The 14,732-nt window shown below is 50.3% G+C and overlaps 5 protein-coding genes across 8 annotated transcripts; 1 reads left to right on the forward strand and 4 right to left on the reverse strand.

Moving 5' to 3' along the window:
- The first annotated feature begins 53 nt into the window (after positions 1 to 53).
- LOC108097119 (putative gustatory receptor 2a) lies at positions 54 to 2,272 on the forward strand. 2 transcript variants are annotated; one of them, XM_017199212.2, is made up of 5 exons: positions 54 to 221; positions 313 to 1,296; positions 1,361 to 1,429; positions 1,486 to 1,575; positions 1,629 to 2,272. In XM_017199212.2, the coding sequence occupies exons 2-5, from the start codon at positions 319 to 321 to the stop codon at positions 1,698 to 1,700; spliced, it is 1,209 nt and encodes a 402-aa protein (XP_017054701.1). In that variant the 5' UTR covers positions 54 to 221; positions 313 to 318; the 3' UTR covers positions 1,701 to 2,272. The 2 variants fall into 2 exon arrangements, with proteins under 2 accessions (XP_017054701.1, XP_017054700.1); XM_017199211.2 differs by having other exon boundaries at positions 1,486 to 2,272.
- Positions 2,273 to 3,431: 1,159 nt separating this feature from the next.
- Positions 3,432 to 6,123, reverse strand: LOC108097359. 3 transcript variants are annotated; one of them, XM_017199599.2, is made up of 5 exons: positions 5,894 to 6,119; positions 5,538 to 5,833; positions 4,293 to 5,353; positions 4,037 to 4,236; positions 3,432 to 3,966 (listed from the first exon to the last, which is right to left on the reverse strand). In XM_017199599.2, the coding sequence occupies exons 2-5, from the start codon at positions 5,593 to 5,595 to the stop codon at positions 3,657 to 3,659; spliced, it is 1,629 nt and encodes a 542-aa protein (XP_017055088.1). In that variant the 5' UTR covers positions 5,596 to 5,833; positions 5,894 to 6,119; the 3' UTR covers positions 3,432 to 3,656. The 3 variants fall into 3 exon arrangements, with proteins under 3 accessions (XP_017055088.1, XP_017055089.1, XP_017055090.1); XM_017199601.2 differs by having other exon boundaries at positions 3,848 to 3,966; positions 4,041 to 4,236; positions 5,894 to 6,123; XM_017199600.2 differs by lacking the exons at positions 5,538 to 5,833; positions 5,894 to 6,119 and having other exon boundaries at positions 4,293 to 5,448.
- Positions 6,124 to 6,466: 343 nt separating this feature from the next.
- Positions 6,467 to 9,968, reverse strand: LOC108097242 (leucine-rich PPR motif-containing protein, mitochondrial). The gene is made up of 2 exons (XM_017199420.2): positions 7,577 to 9,968; positions 6,467 to 7,505 (listed from the first exon to the last, which is right to left on the reverse strand). Exons 1-2 carry the CDS (start codon positions 9,861 to 9,863, stop codon positions 6,565 to 6,567), a joined length of 3,228 nt encoding a protein of 1,075 aa, XP_017054909.1. The 5' UTR covers positions 9,864 to 9,968; the 3' UTR covers positions 6,467 to 6,564.
- Positions 9,969 to 10,036: 68 nt separating this feature from the next.
- LOC108097245 lies at positions 10,037 to 11,918 on the reverse strand. Its single transcript, XM_017199422.2, has one exon. The coding sequence runs from the start codon at positions 11,885 to 11,887 to the stop codon at positions 10,154 to 10,156; it is 1,734 nt and encodes a 577-aa protein (XP_017054911.1). The 5' UTR covers positions 11,888 to 11,918; the 3' UTR covers positions 10,037 to 10,153.
- A 205-nt stretch (positions 11,919 to 12,123) lies between these two features.
- Positions 12,124 to 14,335, reverse strand: LOC108097244 (large subunit GTPase 1 homolog). The gene is made up of 4 exons (XM_017199421.2): positions 14,127 to 14,335; positions 12,774 to 14,070; positions 12,503 to 12,708; positions 12,124 to 12,442 (listed from the first exon to the last, which is right to left on the reverse strand). Exons 1-4 carry the CDS (start codon positions 14,226 to 14,228, stop codon positions 12,224 to 12,226), a joined length of 1,824 nt encoding a protein of 607 aa, XP_017054910.1. The 5' UTR covers positions 14,229 to 14,335; the 3' UTR covers positions 12,124 to 12,223.
- Between the last annotated feature and the right edge of the window lie 397 nt (positions 14,336 to 14,732).

Here is a 14,732-nt window from a genome sequence, read left to right on the forward strand (position 1 = left end):
GTTTTCGGGTTTCCAGTTTTTCCGGCTTCAGTTTCTGGCTTCAGTTACATTTTCAAGGGACTCCCCTTGGACTGCTTGATTGATTATCTTTCAAGGAACTTGTGGCCTTGAGTGACCATGATGGATGGCCACTTAGCGCCGCTGGCAATCAAACCCTGTCAGCCAGGAAACAGTCGAAAGTGGTGGCTTTTGTAGATCAGACTATCTTTCAAGAAACACTAGTAAGTCATATCCCTTAAGGGTTTCCATTAATATTATGCCAAAGTTGTGTTTATTTTGCTTTTGTTAAGTTTTTATTTATATTTATTTAAGTTGGGCATGGACATGCTTAGAGCTCTGGAGCCGCTGCACCGCATCTGCCAAGTGTGCGGCCTGTGGCCCTGGCGACTGACCTCCCTGCCGGATACCGAGGGCATCCTATTTCGCAAATCCCGTATGCTGGAGCTGTACGGCTGGAGCATTCTGACAGCTGCCAGCGGCTTCACCGTCTACGACCTCATCCTGGAGAGCAACAGGGGCGAGCAGGACGCTGAGTCCCCAATCTCCAGCATTGGTCAAACTGTGGACTTCATCCAGCTGGTGGGCATGCGAGTGGCTCACATGGCTGCTCTGCTGGAGGCGCTCTGGCAGAGACAAGTGCATCGAGAGTTCTACATGGAGCTGGGCGGAACTGACGAACTGTCCAAGGCGATGCGGGTGAACGAGGATGCTGGTCGCCTTCAGATGGGGCGGCAGATGACGCGTTGGGCCGTGTGGATGCTGTGGGGCTATGCGTTCAGTCAGGGTTTCATCTTGGGAACCAAGCTGCTCGCCCCGGGCCACCGCTTTCCGTTCTACTGGCTCTGGTACCTGTTGCCGCTACTTGTATGCGGCCTGCGCTACTTTCAGATCTTCACCGCCGTCCACATCGTCCGTCAGCGGCTGGACGAGCTTCTCGTCGCCCTGCAGCAGCTCCAACTGCAGCCAAAGAGCCAAGCACTGGAGCCAGCTCCCGGGGAACTGGCCGAACTGGTGCAGGCGACCGTTGATCGGTTGGTTGCCGTGAGACTCGTCTACCAGCGGGTGTGGGCCCTGGTGACCCTGATGAATCGCGGCTACGGACTGTCCATGCTGATCCTGGTGGGCAATGACTTTCTGGCCATCACCTCCAACTGCTACTGGATGTTCCTCAACTTTCGCCAGACGGCGACCACGCCTTACGACATCCTGCAACTGGTGGCCAGCGCCGTGTGGTCAGCACCCCATTTGGGCAACGTGCTCGTCCTGTCTCTGCTCTGCGATCGAGCAGCTCAGTGTGTGAGTAAGCCATAGGATTTGGTCCGGTACCAGACTTGTAACCATGTTATTTTCTGCCCTTCAGGCCAACCGCCTGGCCCTGTGCCTTCACCAAGTGAGCGTGGATCTGAGAAATGAGTCCCACAACGCCCTAGTAGGTATTACCTTGCACTAAACATTTCACCATTGGTAACCGCCGCTCTCACCTAGATTACCCAGTTTTCGCTGCAGCTGTTGCACCAGCGGCTTCACTTCAGTGCCGCTGGCTTTTTTACCGTTGATTGCACGCTTCTTTATACGGTGAGTTGGAAACCCAGAGAAAATATTAATGAAACCGTGCTCCTCTATTTCAGATTGTGGGTGCCACCACCACGTATCTAATTATCCTCATTCAGTTTCACATGAGCGAGTCCAACAAGGAGTAGCACCATGCACCGTTCATAAAAGATGTTGTCTCAATAAAGAAAAACCCTTATCTTTCTTTTAATTAATGAGCAGTTTTGGCACAGCTGATTCGTCCCATCGTGCTGCCAACTAAATTTATTTTGCCTGGTATTAGGGATCTTGAAACCAGCTAATTTGACTATCAAAATCGATTTCTGACACCAGGCCAACATAATCCATAGCAGGATGCAGCTGTTAAATTTAAGATTACTCAAGTAGCTGTCCTTTTCTTAAGATAGCCGTCCTTGGCACACTTCCCCCCACCGTGTTCCACCAATCAGAAGTCATCTCGCTGGAAAGAACCGTTACTTAAAAGTAGCATCAAGCGTCGATCAGCTGATCGTTTTCCACTTTCTAATCGGTTATGTTTGCCTGGTGTTTCAATTTAGTTCGTCACAATTTTCTAGCGGAAATTGTTGTTGTTTTATACAAATTAGCGCTGCAGCGCATTCACCTACTTCGAATTTCTGTTTTCCTGGTGTTTGGTCTCGCAAACACAGCCGATTTTGCTTCCCAAATCGATTTGAGACACCAGGCCAACATAACTCATAGCAGGTTGCAGATGGTAAATCTGATCTTATTCAAATAACTGTTCTTTTCATAAGATAGCTGTCCTTGTTACGCTTCCCCTCCCTGTCCCAACCAATCAAAAAGCCATCTCACTGGCAAGAACCGTTACTTGAAAGTAGCAACAAGCGTCAATCAGCTGATCGTTTTCCACTTTCTAATCGGTTATGTTTGCCTGGTGTTTCAATTTAGTTCGTCACAATTTGCTTGCAGAAAATGTTATTCTTTTTATCAGGGGCGGACGCAAGGAGTTGAGCCAGGATGTCCGGACTCCCCCGAAATCTCAAACTTATTCAAAACTTCTTGCAGCACACGGTCTTTCAACCATATATGCTAAATACATTTTTGATTGCACTCCCCCGCCGAACTAAAAAATTGTTCGGTCGGATCCCCCCAAATTTTTTTTTTGCGTCCGCCCCTGCCTTTTACATAAAGGCTGTTGCTGAGCATCCACCTACTAAGCCTTTCTGTTTGCCTGGTGTTTGGGATCTTGAAACCAGCCAATTTCAATATGAAATTCGATTTCTGACACCAGGCCAACATAATCAATAGCAGGTTGCAGCTGGTAAAACTGAATTTACTTAAGCAACGGTTCTTTTTTAAGTTAACTGTCCTTGGCACACTTCCCCTCACTGTTTCCACCAATCAGAACGCCGCATCACTCGAAAGAACCGTTGTTTCAAAGTAAACATCAGATCAGAGATGCGAAACCACGCTGATTCTTTGTGTGTGTCACGAAATAGCACGCCGCGCACAAGTAATTAATTAATTTCCATGTGGTTGTTGTTGGCGTGACAAGAATAATTTGTCACGCGCTCAACACTGAACAAGCCAATTTTAAGCTGATCAGCTGATCGATTTACACCTACTAAGCGGTTCTGTTGGCCTGGTTTGGCAGTCGAGAAACTTTGAGAAATGTTGCCTACATTTGAGCGCTGCTGGACTATCGGGTTGGGCAACCCCACCAATTAAGAATGTCTATTTACCTTTTATTTGGCGTCTTAAAACCAGCCAAATTTTTGTGCGAAATTGGCACGCTACGTACAAGTAATAAATAAATTCCCTTATAGTTGCTGTTGGCGTGACAACAAACAGTTTTTTGAGGGACATTAAATTCTAAATTGCTACTGACAAACGTTTCAAAATTAAATTGTAAGAAATGCTTATATTTTCGGCTAGGCCACCGAGACATTTGTAGCCTTTGGCCTTGCCGGGGAATTAGAATTCGGGGTGTTAAAAGGACAGTCAACATGGGGCACGGTAACGGACAGACTCGCGCACGCTCCGAAGTAGATCCTCGCACATAAAAAGTTAACCCGCATAGCGGGAAGATGGCGGAACAGTAACAGCGACTGAAAAAGGGGCAGGACCTAGTTAAAGTGTGGAAGCAGGCAACATCGGAAGTCGCTGCGGTAAACCTCCTTTGCGGGCCGAAATGTGCGCCAGTAATTGGGTGCGCAGCAGATGATCCGGGACAGATACTCCTTGAACGCGTCGTAGGTGGGGTAAACGAAGCGCTCGCAGTGGCGTTTATGGTGGTAGCGGCACTCAGTGTCTGCAATCCAGTCACGTGCCAAGCGTGCCTCCTTCTGGGGCTGATCTAGCTGTCGCTGTTGGCCAGTAGTTGGTCCTCCAGCGACGCTGCATGGGCGTGGTTTTCTCTTCAGGGTCACGGCCTCCCTGGATCAAAAGAAAAATGTTGATAGCGTTTAGTAAAACTATAAAACAATCCGCCCGAAAAACAACTCACTCACGGCCCTGCTCAATCATGCGCTGAACTCCTGGGGTGTGAATCACCCGGGCAAAGTGCCGGCAGCAGTTGGCCCTCTCCAAGGTGCACAGGTACCAGGTGGGCATCAGGGCAAAGCGCACCTCGGACAGGATGCGTTCGGCGCAGTTGCCTCGCTCGAACCAGTTGTGCTCTAGCCAGAGCACCACAGACAAAAATATCTGAAAAGTGTTATAACGTTACTAGGCGCAGGGTCTTAAGGGTTTAGTTATATTACCTCTATCTCCGAGTTGACACTAAGGTAACAGTTTCGAAGGATGTGCCTAAGCTCGTGTTCGGTAAACTCCAGAAAGAATGTGGAGCAGACAATGCACAGAAAAACGCGAGATATGCGGGTAAGCATGAGCTCGCAAAGAATGCGGGCATGTGGATGGCGCCGAGCTTCCAAGTACGCCTTAAAGGCGGTGTCCTCGTTGAAGAATTCCATTTTCTCCAGCGACACCCAGAGCTGGCGCAGCAGCTCCGGTATCTGAAGCAATTCTTCGGCTACAACGCGAGCGAACAGCTCCTGCTCTACGTCTGCATCGCGGCCAAGCTGACCCAGTTGCGGCATTTGCTCCATGAAGCGGCGAGCCGCATAGATCTTCGCGTAGTTCTGAAGCACGGACTTGAAACAACGATACCGCTCGTTGCCGGTGACGATACCCGCATCAATCAGAGTCTGCTCCCGTAGAACTCGCAGCAGCTGCTCGGAAACGCGCTCTATGGCCGAGGGCGGTGGCAAAGGCACTGAGGCACCGTCGCTGCTGCCGAGCAGCTCCATTATGATCTGATTGGCCTCACCAACGCCCTCTGCGCAGTCGCCGAAACGGGTGAGTAGCCTGGCGATCTGTTGGCGACCGGCCAGCGCCTTTAGCTGTGCAGGATTACCACCATCGGGCTGGCCCCTGCTGGCATCGATGGGTGTCGTTGAGGAAGCGGGCCCCACCTCATTGTCCGACTGTTCGTTGTCGCCTTGGGCACCAGTTTCGATTGCCCCTGGCGCCTCCTCCTTGTTTTGCTCGCTGTCCGCCTGCTGATCTTGCGGCGGAGAGTCTGGCCGTAAATGTGGTTGTGCTTGCAGCTGTGATTGTGTCAGCGACGAGATGGTGGCCACTGACAGATATATTTCTACCGCGTCTTGGTCTTGGTTTTGATTTTGGTGTTGTGTCCGTATTTGAGCTTGCGCCTGCGCCTGAGCCTTCTGCTCGTCGGAAACTGGCCGCCGGGACAACCGCTTCATGCTTGGACGAAGAATCGTTCGGAACATGGGCAGATTGAACGTTGTTAAAATTATAACTAAAATTTAGATCCGCAGTGTCAATCGGAGCAGCTGCTAGAGAAGTAAGTGTGTGCTACGTGCTTTAAAACTTTCTGTTTACTCTCCGATTCCGGATGACAGTAAAATTCTGACGTAACGCCGAAAGTCATTTCGAAGCACACGGCCCACTTTGGGTTTTACAGAAACTAATCAGTTACTTGCCTGGAAACTTTTTTCTGCCCGCGGCCCGCCTCTTTGCCCATGGCAACCAAGGCACCATGAAGGCGGTTCCTGGTCGCTGAAAAGCCGGAGAAATCAGTTTGTACGAAAACAGGTTCAGTCCTCCGGCAGAATGCGAAAGTATCACGAACCAAATTTTGATTCTAGTTCCCCAGGGATTGCTTCAGCGTGAGCGTTTATCCAAAAACTCGTTGCATTAGGGCCACGCGGATTTCGCTTGCGTTTGCCGAAATCTGGGGCATCAGGTAAATGACGCGAGGATCTCCTCGACAGTTGGGCTAGCGCATCAAAGTTTTTAAATAGCAGTAAGTAAGTCTACAAAGGCAGGAGAAATTCACCTGCAGCAGCGTGATCTTGTCCAGCCGTTCGGGGGAGCGCGTCAGGGCTTTTTTAAAACCTGCCGAAAAAACCGGAGGATGCGATCTCCGGATCTCTGCATTACCAAGTGTTCCGTATGCTAAGAATGCATATTGTACGTTCAGCAAACTTAAACTACATAAATAAAAAACAATTCCCAAACACGGAGTGTTACAAGCTGCGCAGAAAAGTAACTGTCAATCCGGATTTAGAGTTGCCAGACCGATAACTGTTTACACGTGGCATAAAAAGCCTTAGTATGATTAATTTTATTCTGAAAACTAACTTCAATTGATTAATGTCAATTAAATTGATTAATTGACAAAACTGTCAATCTTCAGGATTATTCTTTTTTACACATTTTTTAAAAGCCCACATTTTTGTGTGTTTAATTTAAATTTAAATGTATGATTTTACTTTTTAATACACTGCTTTGTGAATAAATATATATGTACATTATATGTATATGTATGTATGTATATACATACATAAAATGACTGGATTAAAAGATTTAAAGTCTTCACAATAAAGCAAAAATATTGAAACATTGGAAATATAGGAATCTGTGAAAATAATTTATTTACAAAATAAGTTGCACGTCAATGCAAGTCACTAACTAGTTAGTTACTAATAGAGCAATTCTTGAGTATGGCTATCTAATTTGGGCGCGTAGGGCGATCCCGCTGGGAATCTTAACATTATTCACCTGCAGCAATTGGACGAGGTTGCGCAGAAACTCATGTGACACCTTTAGCTCGTCGTCGGACTCCAGACGTTCAAAGAGATCCAGCGCAGCCTCATAGTTATTGCTCCGGCAGAACTGGGCCAGCAGCATGTCGTAAATCTTCTGCTCGTCGATAGTCCGCTGCACGCCCCTTACTCCGCGCGCCAGCCGCAGAAGCGTCCGCACCGCGCCCTCCTGCCCCAAGTGCTCGCAGTTCTTCAGCAGCAGCTCGTGGTTAATGCAAAACTCAGGGTTGATGATGAGGCGACGCAGCTGTGTTTCTTTGCCGGACTCGGCTAGAGCCAGCAGCAAGGCGCTGTTCATGTTGGCCGCTCCGTGAACGCGACTAACCGTCGCGGTAACGGCAGCCAGGTGCTGCTGGGCAGACTCGACGGTGGTACCGGGAAAGCGGGCCAGCTCCTGTTCATCCCCATTGCCAAGGCGCACCAATAGCGACAGGAGTTCGAACTGCAGGGGCGTGTGCTTGTGTTTGTTGGCCAGGCTTTGGAACTCGGCCACCGCCGCATCCAAGTCACCCCTCAGCAGCCACTCGCGAACCACTGGACCCAGCAGGGCGTTGTGCGACTGACAGTAGCCTAGTCCGCGAAGGAAGTCCAGAGTCTCGTGGGTCAGATTCCTATGCTTAGCGCTCTCAATGCCCTCGCTGGTAGGACTAGTCGGGGGTTGTGAGGCGGCCAATTGTGCCACGTTAGTAAGAAGCTGCCACACGTTTTTGATTACATAGTCGCCGCCAACGATCTTGTGTTGCTCTGCTCGACGTTTGAGCATCTGTTTGGCGGTATCCAGTTGCTGCCCGTGCACTAAAAGAGCGGCGTAGTCAATTACCTTGTGCTCGTCAAGCTGAAAGTCTGAAAAACGATACGCATATCAGAATAATTTGTTCCCTGCGTCGAAAGCTTAACATAAACCACTTAACTACCTGGGTAAGTGCTATTCAGTCGCTCCAAGCTTTCCTGGGCACGCGGCAGATCGCGTAGTTTAATGTATAGGTCGAGGATGGAGGCCATCATTCCTGCACTCGTTTGGACCTTCAGAGCCTGACACTTAGCCAACAGTTCCTGAGCTCGCTTCAAACGACCGCTGCGTACAGAAAGCTGCAGCAAGCGGCGAAGAACACCGCGTGGATTTAGATGCTTGGACTCCAGTTCCACAAGATGGCACTCCAGTTCGTCGAGACTCATGTCGCGCGGGTGCTTAATAAATCCCCCGTGAAGCGTGGCCGTATCCGCAGACAGGGACAGCTTCGAGTTGCGCATTTTTTGCAGCGTACTGGCTATATCCTTAACTAACTGGTCGTCCTCTGTTGTCTGCCGGGCCAGGGAGAGCAAAGTTTCGGCTGCCGCAAACGACATTTGTAACTCCAGGCGACTGAGCTCGTGCAGGAATCGCCGCAGAGAAGCGGGATCCTGGCGTAGGCGCGTCTGTGGTCCGGTCATTTGCAGAAGCAAGGAGCCTACAAAGTCCTCCCCACGCTGCAGTGTCTTCTGTTGCAGAGCCTGAACTACCTGCGCGAAGAGCTCGTAGCGCTTGGTGGCACGGGCATTTACCGCCAGCGATGTCAGAGGCTGGATCAAGTTAGAGAGGTCCAGCCGCGTCGGATACCGCTTGAGCAGGTCCAGAGCTTCGGGCACTTGCTGGGTTTGCTGTAGCAGCCGACTAACTACCGGGCCTAGAGTCAGCGAAGGCTTAACACCAGCCGATTCCAGTGATTTTAAGGCCTCAAGGGGTTTCGTCAGGCTTTGGCTTAGGTTAGGGAGGAGATACTGGCGCAAGGTATCCTCGTCGCACTCCACCCGAAGCCGCTGCATATCGGCCAGAAGACGAAGCATGCCTCTCTCTCCCTCTCGTCGGTGGTGGTGCAGGATCAGGGGCCAAAAGTAGTGCGGCCGCAACTCTTCGCCGGCTGCGGACAGCGCCTCCAGACAGTAGAGTGCGGATGAGGGCAGGCGTCGCAGAGCCAGCTCAACTACCAAATGTAACGCGCGGGAATTCTGGTTACGCTCAACCAATTCCCCAGCGAACTGAAGCGTTTGCTCTAATGGGACGTGGGCGCGGAAAAACTCCTGCAGAAGCAGTGTGCCGTATTCATCCACATTTTGGTTCTGAGTTTCGAACTTTGGAGCGGGCAACGCAGCCACTAGCTGAATGACCACTTGGGCGCGTCCCTCGTGCACTAACTGGATGCACAGACTCTTGATCGCTGGCGGCAGGTCAAGACCAGTTAGAAACTCCCGTGGCAGTTTCTTAACCAACGTCTGGGCAAGCTCGATGTCCACATCTTTGCTGGAGAGCACTGTACGCAACATCTGGAGCAATTGAGGAGCAGTGAATCCCTCCTCCGTGTCCAGCAGCTTCTTGGCCTGGGCAACCCTGCCGTTCTCCACAAGGGCCTCAAACCAAAGGGCCTGCGAGCTGCTGCCGGGCTGAATTCCAGCGGCCCGCATGCTGGCCAGGACGGACTCTGCTCCAGGTAGGTCACCGTTGCGGGCGTGACTCAATAGCAGAGCGTCGAAGTTGCGGTCCGTAAGAGCAAAGTTGCGCTCGCGCATCTCGGCGAGCAGCTCGGTGACAAGGCGCATATTTCCCGCTGATCCGGCCACATCTAGAAGAGCGCTGTACAAAGCCGCATCGGCAGCTCCGTGGTAGACGGCAATCTCGGCCAGGAGGGAGCGATGGTCCAGCAGAGGAAGGCGGTTCTGACGCAGTACTTGCAGTCTGGTGTGGTAGTGAACTAGTGTCGGCTGACTTAGTTTAAGGAGCTGCCCCCAGAGGGACTGAAAGAGCTGTAGCCGCTCCTGCGCGCTCTGGGCGGGTAGCAGTTCGGGCACACACGATTCCAGAAGGAAATGCAGCTGATCCACGCCTATTCCTTGGGGCGTCGACGATCGCTGCAATTGCTCCAGCACGCGCTGGCAGTGCTCGTAGTTGAGAAGGCTGTTTTGCTGGTAGTAAGACTCCAGTTGCGACCACATATCCTCGATGCTGACTGGCGGTTTCTCAGAAGAGGCGGGGCGGCGGTGTTTCCTGTCCATCGCACGGAGGACGAAGCCAGTGCCAAGGAGCCGCCTTTGCGGCTGCAGTGGAGGAGTCGGTATCGTCATTGCATAACGCAATTCAAGGCCGGTGGAGGATTCACCACGTCCTGACAGCTGGGCAAAGCGTTGCCGGCACAGCCACACTCTCTGCAACAGTCGAGTTCGCTGCATTTTACCCTATTGCATCCAACTTAAAGCGAAATCACAAAATCCACGATCGGATTCCCGTCAGAAAAACAACTGAAACACGCGCCGGCAAACAGCTGTGATGTCCAGTTCGAGATGACACCCCGCTAAAAGCAGTTATCGGTTTCGATAACCAATAAAACCTCATATGCACTAGGTACCGCGTTGATTTAAATTTATTGACCGAATATATATGGTTATACGCCAGGGTAAAAATATGAAAAAGAAATATCTCGCTAACAGAAGGATAAGGTGTTCAATATTTGAACAGGGTATTAATTCTTTGGCCCCCACTCCATCTTCTTGCGAAGGAGTGGGTCGTAATCAATCTCAGTGATTAGGGACTGACCATGGTCTGCCGGCCCCTTGCCGGCCCAGATCTTTTGGATGCTGTCTATGTAGTTGTCGAAGTCCGTGGCTGTGAAGCGGTGCTGGTAGGGAAAGGTGAGGTTCTTCTTGTGGTACGGACACTTGGCGTGGTAGACCCAGTGGCGCGGGAAAACCACGCTGATGCCGTGGGCCTCGCAGACGGAAAGGAACTCTTCAGTGTCGTCATACTGGCAACGCACGCCGATGAAGGACATGGCGTGCTCCAGCTTGGTCATCGTCTCTGGGTCCGCGTGGAAGGCCTTCAGCACTGGATCTGGGCGAAAAAGCTCTTCTTTGTCCGGTCGAGTAATGGACTCGCGTAGGCTAAAGAGGAAGGTCATGGGCAGGTGGTGGAAGCGGACGCAGGCCATCAGACGGCGCAAGTATTTCAGTCGCTTTGATACGTTTTTGTGACCCAGCCAGCGCAGCGCTGCAAAGAACACCTCCATTTCCGAGTTAACCCCGATGGAGTCCCGCCGCAGTATCAGCTCCATCACTTCCACGGGTAGGTCCAGGAACTCACTGCTGCCCACCAGCGCCAGAAAGCTGTACCGCAGTCGGTTGAGCATTACCTCGCACACCAGTTGGAGCGCCGGCAGCCGCTTGGCCTCCAGGTAGACCTGAAAGGCTACCTTCTCACGCACCGAACTGTCGGACAGAATCTCCCAGCACACCTTCTCCAGCATGTGGACCTGCAGGTGGCGCGAGACTTGCAGTGTGGACACGGATGTATTAAAATCCGGCAACTGCTCGGTGCGCATCCAACGGTAGAGTACCTCGAAGCCGCGGGCAGGAACCTCCCGCTCGGGGAACCTAAAGTGGTTTATCCGCCAGTCGCGGTTCGCAAACCACACTGAGTAGCACTTCAGCAGATTGGGGATGCAACGAAAAGTCTTATCTCCGATTTGAATGTGCGCGAAAGCGCCATAGTTGCCCTCAATCATTGTGGACAGCACCCGCAGAACGGGCATCTTTGTCTGATTAGTGCTTATTGTCACGGGGCAGGGCTTAACATCTAAGTAGGAAAACACTGAACGGAGCGGTACTTTAAAGTTGCGCTTTCTAAAAGTTTTCCAATCTGCGTACTCCTCGTCTGTAAACATCTTCCATCTAAGCTCAGCCATCTCCTGCTTTGTAGTCTCATCGTACCACCATTGGCTCCTCTTCGGCTGCTCATTGGGCTTTTGGCCAGGAAATTCGATTTTCGGCTTCTTATTGGCTTTCCTGGCCTTCCTTATTCTTTTACTCTCTCGCTTGCCAGGTTTCAGGAACACGCGCTTAAAGTAAATAGGCCTTTTGAACTTGGGTTTCCAGATATCCGGCTTCTTAGTTTGGGTGTTCCGCTTTTTCTCAGTTTTCCTGTCTTCGAACTTTTGATTTTTCTCAGACTTAAGGTTCTGCTTCTCCTCGGCAACCTTCCCGTCCTTGCACTTCTTACCGTCACACTTTTTTCTGGTCCTGGACTTCGTTCTGGCTTCAGGCTTTTCCTTTAACTCGAGGGCCGAGCTCTGGGTCGAGAACTCAGTTAACGTGCTATTAGAGTTGCTGCTGCTCGGAGTGTCTGAATTTTCTATTTCTTCTGATAGGAGTGTTGCAAGTGAAGCCTCGCTCCCAAACTTACTAGACTTGTAGCGTTCCATTGTGCCTTTTGCTGATCATGAATATGTGCTCGGTTTCAAAACGGACAAGTGTCCAAAGGATATGATGCTTTTAGCACAGCCAACTTAATCTTGTTCCTACGTTATAATAAGAATAAATTCTAACTATTCTCTTCCAATTATTCTGCCGGCGTATTTTACTCGCATAATTCTCATCTACAGTATTTACTGGCTGCCCATTTTCTTTTTTTAGTCTGGGATAATAGGTCCCTGAGTTCTTTAGGTTCAGGGAACTTTAATAGCTAACTAAATCTATGCTAATATATTACAAGAACCTTTTAGATACGCCCTTGGACATAAATGACTAAAACACTACAATCAGTGCTCATCTAGGTGCGAGAACTTCTTGCGCAGCTTCTCGCGCCTTTCCTTCTTCACGTGACGCCAAGGTTTGGCTGATGGATCATTTGCGGCAACCAGTGAGCCGTCGTTAGCTAAGCGTACGTTTGGGAAATTTGTGCGTCCCTTTACGTGGGCGTGGGTGGGCTTGTCGGAAAAAAACTGCTTATCCAGCTCTTTGGAGGTGCTCTTGTCAATCTGCGAGTGAGAAGATCAATTAGGGAAAGGATCAAGTCGAGCCCCAAATGTGAGCTTTACCCGCATTGCTCGTTGCTGCTGGCTGGGTAGTTGCGATTCCTCGACGACTTTGCGCTGACGTTCGGGAAATGTGTGATACTCAGACTGAGGTACCGAGGGCGGACCCAAGGCGAAAAGCAGTTTTCCATTGACGTAGTCTTTGAGTACATATCTGGCGGAACGCGCCTGATCCGGTTGCCCGTTGGAAGTCATAAAACCGCGATTGTCTGTGGCATACCAAAACGAAAGAACAAGAGTTAGGTTTGAATTTGCAAAGAGCATAAGTACTTACATCCATAGGCCAGCAACAACTCCTCGGAGTGCGGTGGACGTTCCATGTCCTCGCCTTCCAGCGGCTTGGCTATCACGATACCGTATTTATCCTCCAGTATATGACGCGGGATACGCTCGCACAGCAGGTTGACGGCGGGAACATGATCACGCATCTGGTCGATGGGTAAAATACCATTGAGCAACATGTCCGCCTTGGTCAGCACGAAGCTGGGCATCACCAGGCCAGGACAGTCGCAGAGCAGGATGTCCTTGTCCAGAAACAGCGTCTGAAAGCGTTTGGTTTTGCCGGGAGTGGCTGAGACGGACACCTTCTTGACAGTCATCAACGAGTTAATGGTGCTACTTTTGCCAACGTTAGGATAGCCAACCATGCCTATGGTAACGTGCTGATCCGTGTGACGCGGACCGTTGTAAATGTGCCTTAGGAACTCGATAAGCTCCAGGCGGGTCAGCAGACGAGGACTGTTCTTGTCCTCCGGTAGGCGCGGCAGCTTATCGTCCTTCTGTTCAATGTCCACTCTGAGCTTCTGCTCGATGGCACTTAATGTGTCCTCTACTTTGTCCAGTGACTGGTGAATCTCCTCGACGGCCTCACGTAACTGTTGCACCTCGGAAAATGATTCCTGGCGCCCAGCCTCTGCTTCGCGCTTCAACTCTTCCTCCACCAAAGTGGCTGAGTAAAATGCCGTGCGAATGCCCTCGCTGTCAAAGTACTCCGCCCAGTGACGTCGCTGCTCTGTAGTAAGCAGGTCCGATTTGTTTACCAAAATCATGTTCATTTTGTTTGGATCCACCTCCTTCACGTAATGCTCCAGGTCAACACTACGAAACAAAAGCGGGTTGCGTGCGTCTACAATTTGAACAACAACGTCAGAGCGCTCCACCACACGCCAGAGCTGGCGCCAGAACTCGAGGTTCTTTTCATATGGCGTCATCAGGATCTCCTCATCTTCCTGCAACAGCGCCAGATCGCGGCGCCAGTCGAGAAAGGCCTCGTTCTCGGCCCGCTCCAGCTCCTCAGCACTAGTGTCCTTGTTCCATTTGGGACGTCGCGGGATTTTAAGCTGGTTACGGTGCTCATCGTGCTTTTGATGCATACGCTGCTCCTGCGTCTTACTAAGCAGACCCACGCGCTGTTTGGGGTTCACAAACGTAATGTTAAGCTTTTCGGCTTGGAACTCTGTGCCGGCCAGCTCAGCAGTGCGCAGGAAGGCCTGGAACGAAGACTCCTCGGTAACTGAGGACAAGTTCAGGCGGCCCCAATCGTAGCCATCCTGTAACTCGGTGGTGTGCAACTGGTGGAGTTCAGGAGTTAATACATCTTCGCGAATATTCGTTTAAAGGGCCTTACCATCGTGTCGTTGTCCACCTTGCGGCGCGGTGTGTGACCAAAGCGATCCTTAATGAGCTGGCGGCCCAGGTTGGACGCGGCGCCCTTGCTTTTTTTGCCCATAGCGCAACTCTTAGATTTGCAAATCTAAGCAAAACCAAACGAATATAAACCAATTTGTTAACAAAAACACGTGCAGTGTTAGAGGTGGAGAACAATCGATAGCGCCATCGATAGTTGACGTTACTTTACATTTTTGTTTTGTTTGATCTGTGGCTGATTGAATTGGTGTGAAAATAGAGATTTAATATATAGATATGATCTCTTTCATTGAAAAAGTATGTTTAATGTGTTATACCAAAGTATTTTGATTTACAATTGATCAAATTTTAATGTAAAAGGTGGATATCCCTTACAGTCAGTGTGTCAAATGCAGACAACTTAAACACAAATCAACATTAAAATGTTTGGATAAAGTAAACCACCTTTTCGCCTTCAGAAACATTTTTTTTTCGGTGGGACGATATTATCTATATCGAGGGTTCAAAATATTATAGTCAAATATCGATGCCATTCAAAGATAAACGCGGCTATGGTTGAAAACATAGTCGTTGGTGTTGAATATCG

Source organism: Drosophila ficusphila, unplaced genomic scaffold, assembly GCF_018152265.1.
Source record: "Drosophila ficusphila isolate 14025-0441.05 unplaced genomic scaffold, ASM1815226v1 contig_198, whole genome shotgun sequence".
Lineage (NCBI taxonomy): Eukaryota > Metazoa > Arthropoda > Insecta > Diptera > Drosophilidae > Drosophila > Drosophila ficusphila.

Coding starts and splice junctions, on each gene's coding strand:
- LOC108097245 (XM_017199422.2), bottom strand. CDS start 11,887: ATGGAACGCTACAAGTCTAGTAAGTTTGGGAGCGAGGCTTCACTTGCA.
- LOC108097244 (XM_017199421.2), bottom strand. CDS start 14,228: ATGGGCAAAAAAAGCAAGGGCGCCGCGTCCAACCTGGGCCGCCAGCTC. Junction 14,071..14,126: donor AGGTGGACAACGACACGATG/GTAAGGCCCTTT, acceptor GAACTCCACCAG/TTGCACACCACCGAGTTACA. Junction 12,709..12,773: donor GTTGTTGCTGGCCTATGGAT/GTAAGTACTTAT, acceptor GGTATGCCACAG/ACAATCGCGGTTTTATGACT.
- LOC108097359 (XM_017199599.2), bottom strand. CDS start 5,595: ATGGTGCCTTGGTTGCCATGGGCAAAGAGGCGGGCCGCGGGCAGAAAA. Junction 5,354..5,537: donor GGGCAGAAAAAAGTTTCCAG/GCAAGTAACTGA, acceptor TCTAAATTTTAG/TTATAATTTTAACAACGTTC. Junction 4,237..4,292: donor GTGTCAACTCGGAGATAGAG/GTAATATAACTA, acceptor AACACTTTTCAG/ATATTTTTGTCTGTGGTGCT.
- LOC108097119 (XM_017199211.2), top strand. CDS start 319: ATGGACATGCTTAGAGCTCTGGAGCCGCTGCACCGCATCTGCCAAGTG. Junction 1,297..1,360: donor GCGATCGAGCAGCTCAGTGT/GTGAGTAAGCCA, acceptor TCTGCCCTTCAG/GCCAACCGCCTGGCCCTGTG. Junction 1,430..1,485: donor ATGAGTCCCACAACGCCCTA/GTAGGTATTACC, acceptor GCTCTCACCTAG/ATTACCCAGTTTTCGCTGCA.
- LOC108097242 (XM_017199420.2), bottom strand. CDS start 9,863: ATGCAGCGAACTCGACTGTTGCAGAGAGTGTGGCTGTGCCGGCAACGC. Junction 7,506..7,576: donor ACTGAATAGCACTTACCCAG/GTAGTTAAGTGG, acceptor ATCGTTTTTCAG/ACTTTCAGCTTGACGAGCAC.